The following is a 17,041-nucleotide window of genomic DNA, read 5'->3' as shown; positions in this document are numbered from 1 at the left end:
CTTGAATGGTTTTCATGTGCCAGATGTGCCTGCGTGTTTTTTATTCACATTTGGTATTTAGTCATGGCGTGGACTGTGAGCTTTCATTTCCTCTGTGAGACTGTAAATAAGCCCAGCATCCTCTGGGAGTGACTACATAAAACACTCTGTGGTTAGCAGACCTCAGTGCCTGCCAGAGGCATAGCTAAACCATGGATGCTTCACTTCTGTCAAGTAAAGGAAATATCCTAGATATCTGTTTATCTAGCAGAGGAACACACCATCAAAAGACAATCCTACTATGAAAAAAGGATAAAAAGCAAATGTCTGAGGCAATGACAAAAAATATAAAGGAAAAAAGGCAGTTTGGGGATTTTTGTTGTTACATTGTTTTGTCCCTAAAGGAGATGCTGATTTTTATCGAGCCAGAGATATTAATTATAGAATTCTAATCTGATTATTCTTAACATTTAGTGTTTAATTATGCCAGAAATTTTCAAGCATAAATGATGATGTTTTACAGGTCAGCATCATCAAGAAAATGGTTGGGGGGTAAGAAAAAGCAGGTCTCTGTTGTACCCTTATTCATTCTGCAGTTTTGAGTAATCTCGCATTTCTGATGCTCTCTCGGATTTGACTTGGCACGTGTGTTTGTAGCGGTTGAATTCACTTTTAAATATGCCTTTTCTCTAGAGGTCCCAGCCCCTTGTGATGCGAATGTGACCCGCATGACTAATTCCATTTAAAGGGGAATAACATGCATTAGGGCTCTCACTTTTCTGCCTCGCATTTGCATAATTTTGTTTGGCAACTTGGAAAAGGGCCATTAACAGCACTAAGACACACACTGTAAAGGATGGGGACGGAGGCAGATCAATACTTTATTTCAACATCTTTAGCAGCATCGGGGTCCAGATCAGGAGGCATTCACTAATTCAAATTCGTGCAGGAGTCTTGTGATGCTTCCATTAGTTCCTGATAAGAAAACACCGTTGTACTGCCTCTCTTAATCTCTGACAGACACGTTCGCTCGATCAATAGTCTTTTACTTTTTTGTTGCAAAGACAAGATTGATTGCCAGGAGTCGCTTGTGCTCAATTCCACTTCTCGCACTCCTCATTATTGTTTCAATTAGGGATTCTCTAGAGAACTCTTTAGGAGTGGCATTAAAAAAGCGCTGACCCCCTGCGATGCGCATCAAACACCGGATGTTTGGCAGAACAACCTTTGACACCAACTTTATTCAGGTCAAGAAGTGGAGGCACCCGTCCAAACAAGTGGATTAGGCAGGAGGGGGCTGTCTGCGGGAAGTGCTGGGATGACCGCGGGAAGTTGCGGCTCGCGCCAGTGAGGAGGAAATAATCACAATGTTACCTTCTCATGAATTATTAAGTACCCTGTGCCTATTTTAGTCCGACTGAAAATGCTGCATTTTCATCTGTGGGTCTGAGGCAGTGTACAAGGGTGTTTTTTTTATTTGACAGCTGTATTACTGCTGATAAGCGAGACTGTGTGAGCTGATCAAGTAGTGAGACAAGCGTTCAGAGCAGTAGCGGCACAGCAGCAGCAGCGCTCGAGTCACTAGGAGCCGTGGCGGCAGAAGCAGCAGCAGCACTATCAGTCACAGCAGAGGCAGCAGCGGCAGCAGCAGCAACAAACTCTCTCCTGTCTTTTTCTCTTCTTTCTGGAGTTGTTTCCTGCTCAGAGGACAAAAGCCAAGGAAGTAGGAGGGAAGTGATCCAGGGCTGATAGCTGCCATCAAAAACAAAACCAAAACGCAGACCTGGCTGCCCCCATGCCTATCGAATTTGTTTGCAAAATCAAATTTGCAGAGGAGGATGAGAAGCAGAAAAGCAAACAGGATGGGGACAAGGAGAGCCTGATCGAGGAGAGCTGCACACCTCCGGCTAAGGACTTGGCTGGGTTTGCTAACTCCTGCTCTCTTCATGGGATTAACCACATCTTTGTCTCTGGTCGCCTGGGCATCCGGCAGACTCTCTGGGCTCTTGCCTTTTTGACTTCACTGGCGCTGTTTCTATACCAAGCAGCTAAGTGTGCCATCTCTTACCTGGAGCACCCTCATGTCACGGCTCTGAATGAGGAGGCAACCCCAGAGATGGTTTTCCCCGCTGTGACCATCTGCAACATCAACCGCTTTCGCTTCTCCGCGCTCACCGATGCCGACATCTACCACCTGGCTAACTTGACAGGTCTGCCCCCCAAAAACAAGGATGGGCACAAACCCACTGATTTAATGTATCCTGCCCCTGACATGCAGGACATCTTCAACAGGACAGGACATCAGTTAGAAGAGATGCTCATGAGCTGCAATTTCAGTGGACAGAACTGTTCAGTCGAGGACTTCTCTGTGGTGAGTGAAAAAGTTTCTCAAAGTTCTGTCTTTGCCAAGCTCCTATCATATTGCATTACACCATCGTGATTTATTGGTTTCATCAAAACTTTCTGTGTAAAACAAGTCCAGTAAAAGCAACATTTTCACATTTTAGGAATCATACAAACACAGCTTTACAAGACTTGTCTTGTTCATACAAAACTTCCGATATGCATGAAAGCAAAATGAATACTTTAAGGCAAGAGGAATTGAAATTCTCTTTGTGTGTGTACTCATCTCCAGGGGCCATGTGGTTCCCACGATACATTTCTGCATGCAAGATTCATGACTTTGGCTCAGTCATTGAGCTGTATCTCGTCTCACTAAGTTCTAAGCAGCAACAGTGCTTCTCTCCAGCCGTGTGTTTCAGCCTGTACTCGAATCTATTATGTTAAAGAACAAAGGCTGCTCCCGAAAGAGAGAAATGGAGAGCTGTCGTATGTGGTTGTATACTTTTCTAAGGCAAACTGTGCTTTAATGCTGCCTCCAACTCCAGTAGCTGAGAGTGCATGGCAACAAAATTGTCATCGAAAATAGCCGAGTCTCTTCTTCCTCTCTTTTCCATCTCTCCCTGTCGCTCCCCCTCTCTCTTTCTGACATTGCAGAGCAGCTGCCTCTCTCCCTCTCTCTCTGGCTTTCTCTCTCTGAGCTCTTGTACCTTTCAGGAGGGAAGGAGTAATGCTTCTTCAACGTTGTATTTCAATCTTGCTGCTGTTAAGATTAAATATTTAAAGACAGACATACATGATTTTTGCATTAGCCAGATTGACTAAAAGGAATGAAACAATTTCCATGAGAGAGGGAAAGTGTGTGTGAGAGAGAGGGAGAGAAAGAGAGAGGGGGTCAGGTGAAAGAGGGAGAGTTTGTGCCTGTGTTCTGTGCACTATTTATTAAAGGCACTGTCCTTGCCGGAGATGGATTTCCCCATCTCTCCTGCAGGAATAGGAATATGCAATTGCTTTAGTGATGATAAAGTGTGGGTGTCAAGTCTTAATAGGGTATGTTGAACATTGATATGCTCACCTTCCTGAGACCTAAAGATTCTGTCTTATCACGGAGATGGCTCCACATTACCTCTAATGTTCCAAATTACACTAAAGAAATAATGACATTTCACTGCTTCTCACTGGGTTTCTCCAGCAGCGTATTGAGGATTTTTTTTTTTTTTTTCTTTGTTGTCTTTAAGGCGACCCCTCACTTGAAAACATAAAATTACCTGTGACATGAGAATGGATCCCCCTCCAAGAGATTTTCTCAGTTGTTTCATCAGGCAAAAGAAAATGTCATGCTCCTCAGGGGAGCCAAAAAGTTTGACGCAATTCAGTCTGAAGCAACAACATGACTAAAAGTTTATAATGTGCTTCTAGAACGTTTGACGGCGATGTCCTCCGACACTTTGACACTCAGTCCTCCCTGAGTACATTAATTAGCAGACAATTCTGACATCCAGGAAATGTCTGTCCCGTGTCAGTCTATGAAGTGTCCTGTAGCTCTCTTTGGACACTGGGTGACTTCATCACAGATTAAGATCCTGTTGAAAGTTCCCGAAGCTGCTGTTTCCTCTCTGTCGGCTATGTGATCTGCATTTTCGGGGGCTGTCAGTTAGATTTGTTACAGGCTACTTGCTGCCTCCACGCATGACAAATCACTTACTCCGAGTCCTGGTGGGGAACAAAACTGGGAGTGCATAGGGAGGATGGACTGGGAGCTGTGGGACCAGGCAGGAGAACAGAATGTAAAAGTAGTAGAGTGCAAACTCGGTCACACGCGTTCACTCCTCTGTTTGTGTTTGCGTGAGTGTGTATTTTGTAACTACAAATTGCACATCATTTGTTACAGCAGGAAGGCCATTATTACAGGTGGTGCGTGTGCTATTAATTGCACACAAGCATGTACAAACCCACATCTCCTGCGCGCCTTGGTCATTATTCGTCCTCTCATGGGGCCCTCCTGTAGGATCGGCTGCTTGTAATGTGTTTTCTTTCGATTGATCACTATGTGTGCTCCAGATGTTTCATTTTGATAATAGCTACATAGATGTTGGGCTCTTGGGAATTTTGCATGATGAAATATAATTGAAATATTTTGTGACATTTTAGCCTCCTCTGTAAACAGACCTTGTTTTGTGCAATAGACCTCGGCTTACCGTTTTGTTTTATTCCACAATGAAATCCAAGTAATTGCTCATAATTGAGTTCATCATTTCATTTGAACGGTAAATTTAGGCGAAACACACTGTCTGAACTGTGTGCTTTAAAATACTTGAATCACCAAAAAATCCAGTGTGGAAATGATGTTTTCCCCCTCCATTTTAAGTTATCAGTTTATTACAGAAAATCATTAATTGGCTTCTGTGCATTCAGTGTTCAAAAGATTTAAATAACGACACGTCTCTGGGCCAGAACAAAATTGTGTTGCTGCTCTAATTTATGGCAGGAAAACGCATAATCACGTAGCTGAGAAATTTGTTTTCCCCTTCCCAGCATCGTGGACCGGCGTGATTATTTGACGTAGGTAATAAGGCCATTCTTTATAATTAAAGATTACATTATTGACTTGGATTAATCACAGAAGATAAAGCTGATTCAACAAGCCATGAATAAATAGATTATTTTTCTTCCAGTCTAACTCTGAATAATTGTTCATCTATTGTGTTGTGCTGTCGCAGAGATGAGCAGCGAGCCCTTTGGCTTTTTTTTTTTTTTTAAACAGAGCTCTGAATTGGTTTGCTCTGACTCTCTGCTGTGTTTGCTGCTGCATTATCAGATTTTGCTCTCAGCAAGGACAGATCCCTTCTGCATATATTCATGGAGATAACTAAACAGCTATAGGGTGGCATGCGAGGTGAGCTATAAAAACCTGGGTTAACGGGGACAACACTGAAGAGCTCTCCACCTGCAATCTGTCATTACACTGACTGAAGCCTCTATTGTGTGTTTTATAGATAATTGAAAGTTTAATAGTGTAAGCCATAGATGATATTCACCCCCCCTCCGCTTGTCCTATCCTTCATACTGGGATGAAATCTTAAACCACATCAATGTAAATCAATCAGGGACATTATTGTGAGTTGATCTCAATAAGTATGTTGCTCCTGTGTGGTTCATGAGAAAAAAATCATTGTTGGCAAAGAAAAAATATGCATACAGCCTTTAAAGGAAAAGCATATTCATAATATTTGTATTTGAGTGTGGCGTGTGTGAATTTTACCTATAGGGTTTGTACGAGCAATGCAGAGAAAGTCTTCAAGGTGCAATTGTACAGAGATGAGTCACCAAACCAACAACGTGTCCGGTAGAGCGATCTGGCTTTACTTCTATTGCAAAACAAGTTATACATTTTCTGGCTGTGTTGCCATGCACAGATTTCATTTCTAACTTTCAGGTGCAAGGTCGCACCACTTCGTCAGTCTCTCTTACTAGACGTGTGGTTTTCCAGCATCTGTGGAAAGACAGAAAGTGTGATCGTCCCTGTAACCTCAAGAAATACAACCCCTGACTTTGTCCGCGAGTCGTGTGAAAACTCCTGCACACAGGCTTCCATTCTCAGTGTTGTGTATATATATGTTTGTGTGTATGTGTGAAAATGTGCTGTCTACATGTGCAGATGACTGTGAGAGTGACATCCACCTCCCTAGTGGGTCTGCACGCACCCCTTAACAGCATACCCACCCACCCACACACTCACACTCACGCGCACGTCTCGCCGTGCCACCCACCTTCCCCCTGGTGGAGAGCGGGGAGTGTGGGAGCGTGAAAGTGACTGGCTATCTGGACCGGCTTCGTCTCCAACAGCCTGTCAATTAGCCGTCTACAGTTCCACTGCTGTGGGTGTCCCTGCAGCTTAGCATGCTGTCTGATATCTGATCCACACACCCGACCCTGGAGGCCGGCACTGAGCATTATTACACCCCCCCACAACCCAGAAACAAACAAATACACACGCCATCTTTTTTTCTTTATTTTACCCTTCCTGCCAAATGCGAAAAGAAATAACTGAACATTGATCCCATATCTTTTGAAGCTAAAGGGAGGACTGCTGCTTTTGCAACCTACTTCAGTCCCACTGCACTCCTTTCCCAGCTCCTCCTTCTCCTCCTATCAGAGGAAGATGAATTACAGTGCAATTGGTCGGCTGCACCCCCTGATATGCATCACCACTGTCTAATCAGATGAAACCCACCTGTGACCAGCCACTGGATAACACCAATATGCAAACAGTTTATATTTGGGAAGATTTACCCCTTCTATCACTCCCTGAGCCAGTTTTAAAACCTCTCACTGTGCCACGGTTTGGAGCGCTCGGTTTGATGGGGAGAATCTCCGGCTCAGGGATGGCTTTTAACTCAACGATAAAGGCTTCCGATGTTGTGGTACCGCTAAACCCCCCTCCTCTAACCCCTGGGAGTCTTTTACTCACACAGGCATTTGTCTCTTTCTGACAAGTCATACACCAAGCTGTTGGTAGTGTTAATGTGGCTGCACACACACACACACACACACCAACATGTGTATTTAGAGTGTGTATAGTGTAGATAGAATGCTTCCCCATACAAACACACACAGGTTTCATCACAGATTGAGAGAGTTGGCTCGCAAGATTGATCATGACTCCTGACCGGGGGCCCCTCCCTCTCTGCAGGATCAATACATCCTTCAGTCAGATTGCTTCCCTGCCCTTCCTACTCCAAGCTTGGTGTGACTAATTATCTTGTGCCTGTGTTTTGGGGCCCAGTCTCAGCTGCATTTGTTAATGCCGCCAGAGTTGGTGAAGAATTTGATCTTTAGAACAAGATATCTGTTTGTTTTAGCGTATATCCAGCCCAAATCAATCAATATACACTGTCTACCTCTTCCCTAAAGGGCGCTGAAATTATCGAGCAACACGAGATGACTCACAGCTTGGACTGCGTGGGGATGGGGAGGAATGAGCATTTTGATAAAGTGAAATCAAATTTAAAGTCAGATCCAAGAAGTCAAAATAGAAGTTTTCATATGTAGCTGATTGATGCTGAAGTTCCACCTAAACAGCACCGCCTGAATTAGGATCCACCTAATAAAGAACAAGAGGGAATTTTGATTGATATTGCACCCTTGGGCCTGGTTAGATTACTCCGAAATTTAACAAACTCAAAGATTACTGAATTTGAATTAGGTCTTGCAAATGAAGCGCGTGTGTCTACATGTTGCAGTGTCGTCGGGGTAATGACATGTAATGCTCTTTCTCTGTTCTCGATTTCCATTTTGCGCATGTTCTGCACATTAACACTGCTAATAAATTGTTGTGGCATTTTCAGGCTGGGTCTCTGTATTACCAGTTTGAAAGGTTTCATTTGCTTCAGTGATCCTATCAAACAAATACATCTCAACCTGACTCACGGCACTGCCCACAATGCCGGTATTATTCCCTGGGATCATTTTTAGAAGAGCTTATTAACATTATCAGTGTATTTAGGAAAAGGCTGACCTCTGTTTGAATAAAGCTTAATAAATGATTTTAGCAGAGAGTATACAGTTTTCTTTTAAAAAACAATGGTAGACTGAAACTCTGTTTTGATTAATGAAGCATTCCAGTACTTCTGCACATCCGTCATAATAAGGCTTTTTCAAAAAAACAATTTACATTGATGATGAGTAGCATCCACCATACATGATAACTATGATTATGAAGGCCTTTGGCCGAGCACACTTTACACGCACACTTTTCTTCTAAGCTGCCAATGTGAGCTTTTTATTTTGTCATGTTTCCCAGTCTCTGAATACATTAGTAGAAATTCGTCTGAAAAATTAACCAAGCTTGCTTTTAGGCCACCGCCACATAATGGGTTCGTGCTTCCTCATTCCCCCCACTCGTACGGTTTAATTACTTTGGGAGAGATAGCACATGCAGGAGGTGGACAAAAAAATAGAGACACCTTACAGTGTAATTTGGTTCAATGCAGTAATGTTATTTCCGTTAATGAAAACTAAACTGAAATTTAGAAAACACAAATAGCAGTATAGAATTTTTAAAATTATGATGAAGCCTATAATGTTGCAGATGTAAAATAAACTGATACAAAACTGAAGTTTTTCATTTTCTGTATTTAAATGCCATGTCCAACTGCACAGAAGCAATTTCCAATATGTATCACATTCCTCGCTGAAGGAGTGAACGTTTGAGAGCATGGACTTGAGCCACCAAAGTAGAGGTTTCAAACGAGAGTGCAGTGTGTGGGATCATTTGGAGTTCATACCAGAAAGTATCAAACTTAAGTGCTTAATGTCTCCTGGCAGCCGTTTGTGACTTTGAACTAGCAGGGAAAACCAGAAAAATCTCATAACATAACTCAACTGTTGCAATAAAGATGTGTTACAACATTTAGAGGGGAGAAATGCCTAACAGCTAACAATACCAGAGCTAGCTTGAACGAGAGAAAAGCAGTTGGCCAATAATGTAACGTCATGCTTCAATAGACTCCTGAAGTACAGTCGGTAAGATAGAGGAGCAGCTTTGCTGACTTCATATGTTAAATCAGGGATATTTGCCAGAATATGCAAGGCTCAACAGTTAGAATTACCTGATTGCTCAGGGCAAGTAAAATGCCACTTACATACCTGATCAGGCAAGTGCCAAAAAAAGAATTAAATGCATAATTTTTTCTGGAGCTGAAGATAGAGCTAGCTTAGGAGTTAGCCATCTCGCCTCCTACCCCATGCACAGTAGCGATCATGCACTTGCAAGATCATAGTGGCAGGTAAAGCTGCAAGCAAGTGTTGCAGCCATCCTGGAGACAGGAGTTTAGTTGGGTGATGTCAGAGGAGGTGGGTGAAATTCCAACTATTTCTTGCACAGTTTGCTGCAAGTTTCCCCAAAAAAACTGATAACCCCTGATAAGTAAAACAGTTTGTTTAGGGTTAAGTAAAAGTTGACTTTGAGCAAGTAGATTTCTGGGCCATTTGCCCGTCGCCAAGTAGAAAAAACATTACTGTTAAAACCTGTTTTGTGAAACCTTTAAAAGATATACGGAGTCGAGCTTGAACCAAAGTTGATAATGCAGAGTAGCCATTTTGTTTTCACTTACTTGATTTCAAATTCATGTTAAACTAAATGGGCAGTCGGAGAACACAAGTCCAGTCCTCTATGATATGCAAATCTGCTAGCGCAACCACTGTATGTCTGAATATATTATCAGAACTATTAGAAATGTGTCAAATGGTTGTGACTTCTTTCTGTATTAAGTTGTGCAACTACATGTGTAGGATACCTCAGAGGATAACTGGTGCCTGAGTGTGCACTGTGATTTGGAGTCATAGTATTTCTACAAGTGCATGTGTTTTGTCACTGTAGACCTTTTTAAACTTGACAACATAAATAATTCTAATGGGTCTCGTTGTATTTGCTGTTCTGACAAGGAAACTTTAAAATAAGGCAAGGTCATGACATCAGTGACAGCATTCGAATTTTGCATTGATGCCAGACTTTGTTGCCACTTATATTGAAGTTAATGGGGCGGGCACGGCAAATCACACTGTGACCATTTATATCTTTGTTGTTTCAACTTTGACTGAAAAATCCTTCCACCAAATAAAAAAATGCTCCATGAGAATCTCTCTCAAGTATCTTAAATGTCCACATTCATTTTCCATGTTGTTGGTCATGAAACAGATCATGGCTCCGTCCAGCAGCTACATATAACTCAACTCAAGCCCCTGTTTAGTCCAAGACAGCTAACCTACCTGATGTTAGCATGTAGTATTTTAAGCCATATATTTGATTATCAATAACTAACCAACCTTCAAACTAATTATATTTAATAATAGCCACTGTGTTTGCGGATTATAGCAAATGTTAAAGCCTCGCTAGCTTAATCGTTCATCATGAGGCTGTGTGTGCTAGCTAATAATATAGGCTAATGTTAGATGACATTAGTCTGAATGTAAATGACTGAGGCAAATTTTAAGGCATTGTAGCTTATGGTTAAATCGTAGTTTGGCGGATATTTACCTAACTCTTGAGTCCATCTAGAAAAATAATCAGAGCCATTAATAAATTGATCTGGTTATATATCGATACATGTAGGTCTGTCTTGTTGCCTTTGCTCAAATAAAAGTCACTTTATATATTTTTACCTGAAGACGGAGTGCCTCAGCTTTTTTTCCTTGGTTGTCTGCATTTTTTAATGCGTTTTTTGTTCTTGATCTGGTTATAATTGCAGTCTGTCACAGGTTGGACCTGCCCCATTTGGTAATGCATCGTGATGTAGCTTGGAGCAAATGGGCTTGAGTTGAGCTATATGCAGCTGCTGGACAAAGCCATGATCTTTTTGGAGAGCAAAAACAAGGAAAACAAACGTGCACATTTAGATTTAAAAACAAAACAAAACAAAAAAAAACATTACTCTACAACAAAGATATGGGTTATAGTGTGGTTTGCTGTGTCTTCAATAGAAGTGGCACCAAAGTCCGGCAACAATGCAATTTGAATCCTATCATTGACTTCATGACCTTTCCTTCTTTTATAGTTTCCTTGGTAGCTGACAGGAAAGTAACAGGAACCAAAGCAGTTGCCCTAGCAGCAGAATAGCAATGAAAAAGTCGATTGAACTTTACTACCATCTACTGTATTTTAAGATGTATGGCATTTATTCCACCAAGGCCAAATGATCTATTTCGTAATGTTGACGAAAGTAAAAAAAAATGTGTATCCGCCCCATGATTTGAGTCCCTTTCAAAATTTTCTTTTCCTTTTTCTAAGTCTATTAAAATAAAGCAGAAAAACTAACTAAGATGGATATGGTGAAAAGCTCAGAAAACTGAACTCAGAGGGTGAGACTGTGTCAGAGAGGTGTTATATCACCTCTTCGTAGCAAGAACACCTTACAATCTATTGGTGTTCCCACTCAGTGTGTGCACCCCCTGCGTATGTGATATTTTAAATAGATTTGAAATGTAGAAATCACGGCCAGTGTGACTTGGATGAAAATGTCAGTCGGCTACAATTCAGCCGATGGAAACAGCATACAGCACAAATGTCATAGTGAATATTTACCCCTGGCATAGTCTGAACATGAAGGCCTCGTCTGTCCGCTTGGCTGGACACTTGGCCCTTATTCTGAATTATGTCTAATGTCACACACTTGCCTGCACCCCTTGCTGCTTTTTCGAGTTTGTTACCACACACACTGCACATTACCAACATGCTTTTTAACATCTCTTTCCTGTCTCTTTTCCTCTCTGGCTACATTACTGTTGGCTACAGTTATGCAAACAAGGTTTGAACAGTTGTACATAAACACTAAGGTGTCATGACAGGTGTGATATGTTGTCTGAATCTATATGACTGTGTGGTGTAAACCAACTGAACAGGGCTTCCTGTATGATGACATTTGGCATACCTTGAAGCTTCCTCTTGGGAGATGCATGCAATGATTTGTCAAATGGCTTCGAGGTTGGGTCAGCAGCGAATGCACCAAATGCATTTTTTTTTTTTTTTTTTTGCCGCTGTAATGTTCACACCTAATGAAAATCCCTGACATTCTATATTACTTAATAATGTACACCAAGCTTATGGAACAATATACTCCATAATAGAAAATGCTGAATAATTCAAGTTATTGCCCTCCTAATGTCAGCAGTTCTTACTGGCCATCACTGAGGCCATTTACTGTGGAGCGACCCTGGTTATGTCTTTATACTGTTTTGTACAGCCAAGAGGAATCAATGGCAGATTAAACACTTGTGGCAAATTTGAATTTAGGTTGCAGATGGAGCCTGGCATAATTCAGAGCTGCTTTAGTCATAACCAACAGAATGTTGAAAAAAAAAAAGAGGCATTTGGTTGTTCATTGTGCTCTGGTGCTTATTTGGGTGAAAGATTTGAGATTTAAAAAAAAATCTTATCTTGGTATTTCTGATTGCAATTAAAATACTGGTCATTTTCTTTGAATGAAACAACAGATCTGTATTTAAGCTTAAGCTAAGTTTGCTTCACAGACTGACAAAAAAAAAATGCATCACCGACCTAAATCCTGGACGTCCTGATCTTGAGGGTGATACCTTTTCCCTTTTTACACATGTAGACTAGATGGACATACTAAGTACAGAAAAGATGATACTGAAACACAAAACATAAAATGACACGGACAAGTAACGGGGGGTAGTGTGTGAAGAAAGAGAAAAGAAAAAAATGGAGATAAACTCATTTGAAAAGAAAAAAGGGCGATATATTTGAATAGATCTGACAACTCAGTTTGTTCACCAGCTGTCTGATATACTTGAAAACTCGAGCTCCCTGCCACCTACTCATCTAAAATTGACATGAGACCCACCATAAACAATGAAGTTGTCAGTATTTTCTATATCTTGGTATCTCTGTTTCCTCCTGGGGGATTAATACCGTGCTTTGACTCATATTGAATCTTTTTTAAACAGCAAAAAAACACAGCCCACTCACTTTATATCAACATTATATATCCTTTTTTTTTTTAAAGCTGTCTTTTCCTAAGGGTTAATACTAAAGACCCTGTCAAATAGAGAGTGTATTAATCAGTATTTGTTGTTTTGCAAACTTAAAAACAAAAACAAAAAATAGCTGCACCGTTATCACATTTTTCACGTCTGTTATTGACTTAAATTTACACTCGCTACAGCTTCTTTAGACACTTAATTATATGTTACCCTCAAAATTGCAAGGTGAAAATTGCTGTAATACAATTCTGATATCAAAAACGATTAATTGATTGTTGTTGCGTCCTATTTTGTCCCCTTTTTCCCTTTTTTCTGCACTTTCCACTTGTTCAGAATAATGAATTTGTTCTTTCTTAATTGTTTCACGCTTTGCAAACTGACACAGGCCAGAAAACAGCATATAGACACATAGATGTTGTATCACTCCACATCCAAACCTTCATTGTACCAATGTAAATCTTACTGTTTACCAACATCGGCAAACCTCCCTTCCTCTCAGACGCGTTATGTCTGCGTCTTGTTTGGGTGACATGTGGACTGGCAATCTTTCACATGATGTTGGCAGCTTCGTCGTCAGGCTCTGTCCATGTTGACAAAACACTTGACCTTCAGGTGCAGCGAAATGTCATCTGATTTAGCACAGCCAGTTTGAATTGCCACCACTCATTTTGTCATCGAAGCACTGTGTTTTAGTTAGGAATTGTCAGAGCAAATGCATTACAATATAATGAGCTTGCTTAGAGCATCAGAATCACACCCATCACAAGTCCTAATATCATTTGGACGCAGCATTTGCATAGCTGTTAGTGCAAATCTGTGTGTGTGTGTGTATGTGTGCTTCAGTGAAATTGTAAAGAAAATGAAAATGGATGACTATCCATTACATGCTTTTCTTTAGCTCTGAAAACCAATTTGTTGGTCAAATAAATGTGAAATATCTAGACATGTTTTGCCCTGCATAACAGAGATACCAGATTCATGCACTACAAATCTTTAAAGTGGCATTCATGCTGAAAACCATGATTTTATCCAAAATGACAGTGAGTGAAGCCATGATGCACTGAGGTCTTGCAACATTAAAGATGATATTGTGGATTGCTTTATCATTACACATGCATAATGCAATGTTTAATTTATTGTCAGAAAAAAAACACCGTTGTCTCCAGTCATCCCTTTTTCTCTTTTTTTATGCTTCTCCCTCAATTAGCACAGTAGCTTTTTGTCCGGTGTAACGTCTGTCAGGCTGTATTTACCTACATCCCTCCTCACGTGATGCCGAGCCACCGTCAGCCTTGTTTGTTTAAACAAGCGTGTAACTCCAGTCATGTTCCCCGATGGTGTTGTCAAGATTAATTCCGTGTTTTCCTAATGCATGCTAATGAGAAAGTTGTGTGCATTTGATTGTCAATAACGTGAAATACGGCCCTGCTCCCTAAATGCTGGCTCCGTTCAATAACCTATTAAAGTTGAATCACAGATAACTTGGCGCACATCAGGAAAGCAATCTGAAATTTGTGCTGACATTGATCCAGCAGGAAGGAGACCTATTGCTCCGATTAACACTGTTGCCCCAGGAGAGGAGTCCCTTGGCCATTAATAGCCTACTGTCCTAGATTTCACTTAGACCATATAAAATGCTTATATTTATGAGACACAGGGGCAGAGCACCACAGACATAGCAGACCAGAGCTAACCTTTTGACTGTCTCCGGGAGCTGTGCTGTTGATCAGTGTGTTTCATTTCCAGGTAATATTTTATACCATGCTACTTTTTGATCTGTCAGTGTAGCATAATTTGCTAATTGTACTATGCTGTAAAACTACAGTAGTGCACGTAATAGGTAAATTCTAAACTATTCACTTACACAGTAGCAGCCATATGTGTGTATATGCTGAGAAATGTTAATGTTGCAAAGCTAACAGTCAGTGTTGTGCAGGTTTAAAGGAGCAGTGTGTGGGATTTAGCGGCATCTAGCAGTAAGAATTGCACATTGCAGCTGGCTGAAACTTCTCTCATGTGCTAAGTGTGAAACTCCATTTAGGATTCCTTTAGCATTCATTGTTCAGGAGCCGAATTATCCGCAGAGGTCTCTTTCTTTCCAAAACAACCAGACTGGTAAACTGGTAAATACACTGAATAAAGCAGTTTCACATTACAAATCAGTGTTCCTCTAATGCTGTTTGGCTAGTCCCAGACGAGCTGCTAGCACAGTACCTGCTAATGTGTACTCACCTTATATGATAACATAAGATGTGCCCACCTTATTTCTGATCCAAACATTAAGGAGGTTTTACAGGGAGCTGCAGAGGTCTATTTCTTCCCGCTCAAAAAAATCAGTGTTTTTCTGAGGCTATTTAGCTTGTTGTGGAGGGGCTGCTAACTATGGTGGCTGACGCAAAAATATGAAAGCGCAAAAATGTTAATGGCTTTATCTAGAGCCAGTGTTTGGTTTTTCCATTCTGGGTTACTATAGAAACATGGCAGCGTAACAAAGCGATCACCCCAGACAAGGAACATTTCCATTTTTAGATACAGATATTAGATACATGGTTCATTCTTAAGTAACAAAAACACAATGACTTTTATTTTCAGGTGATAATACACTAAAGAAACATGTTTATAATTTTATAATATATTCTATATCCCACACACTGAACCTTAACGCAGTGTTAAATCAAAACATTGGAAAGATAAATGTGCTGTGGCACAAAAAGTTTGGCCTCTAAAATATTAAATAATGAGTGAACTCCGATTAAACTTTAATCTCTTTTTTGTTGTTGTTGTTGATATTTTAGCAACTTTTCAAGATCTTGAAGATGTGGCATTTGAGTTGCCCTTAACAACAGACAGAGTATTTGAAGTCGGGAGGTTTGAGTTCCTAGTTACAGTTTCTTGCACTTTGGGTGTCATCTCAGAAGCAGCTAATGGGTGTCCTGACACATTTTAAACAGTGCACAGGAACATCTGTAAAATGCCATGGACCCTCTCTGTGTGTGCCAATTATTTGAATACCAGATGTCTGTGTGCTTCTGTAGTTTAACGCCAACTCATGGGAGGCTGCTATAATTAGACCCACTCAAAATGGGATTGTCTGATCTTACAACGAGATGAAAAGCATATAACATGCACCATGGCTGGAAAAGACAAATAGCTCATCCATTAAACAACCCCCCCAGGAACTTGATGTGAGAAAATGACAGATCTTTTCAAACTTGCGGTCTCATCCATTTAATTATAAACACTGTGATAAGGGCATCTCCTTAGAATAAATATGACCAGTAATGAGGTATGGCATCGCTGTTTACGCCTGTCCTTGACATTCACTTTGAGAATAAGGAAAGGGGGTAACGGCATCTTTCTAAACAGATCTTGAAAGTCCACGGGAAGGGATAAATGTCAGTGGGCTTCACTCACAAATCACTGTGCTTTTTTCTGCCTCTCTGACCTTCACTGTGTCTACTCTAAAAAGAATTAGCAGGATATTAATAAATAATTGGTATGTATACCATGATGAAAGTGATCCCCAGAGACAGATTGAATATGTCTTCCATAAAAGCATGCCCTTAAACTGACAATTAATTAGTGCGTTTAGGTAATGATAAATAATTAATTAGCATGACATTGAGGGACTTCTGGGACAGTTTGACAACTGGATACATTTCCAAGCTTCACAGTGAGCCAAGCAAGTCTGAGACTCTTGCCCACACCACATAAATCCTTTGTGTATTTGAATATCAGCGTAATCTAATTGGTGTCATCATATCTCTCTTGGCAAGAGCTTCGCCTGAGGATACCATTTGGCTGCTCCAGTGGAAGTGTACTGTGAACAGATCAATAGATGTAGTAGGCATGATTATGTTACGATTATAACCGGAGAGAGCCTTGTAAAGCCTGGAGAAAGGTGATTTGAAGAGAGGCGCCACACCTCTTGGCACAGCTCCTTCGGCTGAAACAGCTCAGTGGGAAACAGAGCGGTCAGTGAGATTGGCTGCAGCCCTGCTTTAGGACCAGCTGGCTCGAGAGCAGAATTAGAGCCTCCCCCCTTGTTTCCACCTGCCGTATGCTGCTCAAGTGTTCCAAATCAAGCCATTATTTGCTTCATTTCCTTGCTGAATGACTCAGCTTGCAAGAAAGTCAGCTGCTCACCCCTTTAGCATGACATCTCTCTGCTTAGGCAAGTATCTGAAAGAAATCTAATGGTGAGAGCTTTGAAAAGAGGGTT

At 41.0% G+C, this 17,041-nt stretch overlaps 1 protein-coding gene across 1 annotated transcript in view; it reads left to right on the top strand.

Annotated features, from left to right (window-relative positions):
• The first annotated feature begins 1,545 nt into the window (after positions 1 to 1,545).
• Positions 1,546 to 17,041, top strand: part of asic4a (acid-sensing (proton-gated) ion channel family member 4a) — a 125,479-nt gene continuing 109,983 nt past the window's right edge. The window contains exon 1 of the mRNA XM_050049785.1: positions 1,546 to 2,350. Coding sequence (XP_049905742.1) covers positions 1,775 to 2,350 — 576 coding nt within the window. The 5' untranslated portion in view covers positions 1,546 to 1,774. The remainder of the gene's footprint in view (positions 2,351 to 17,041) is intronic.

This window comes from Epinephelus moara, chromosome 7 (genome assembly GCF_006386435.1).
Source record: "Epinephelus moara isolate mb chromosome 7, YSFRI_EMoa_1.0, whole genome shotgun sequence".
NCBI classification, from domain to species: domain Eukaryota; kingdom Metazoa; phylum Chordata; class Actinopteri; order Perciformes; family Serranidae; genus Epinephelus; species Epinephelus moara.
The sequence above is the reverse complement of the archived record's forward strand: the minus strand, read 5'-3'. Positions and strand labels throughout refer to the sequence as shown.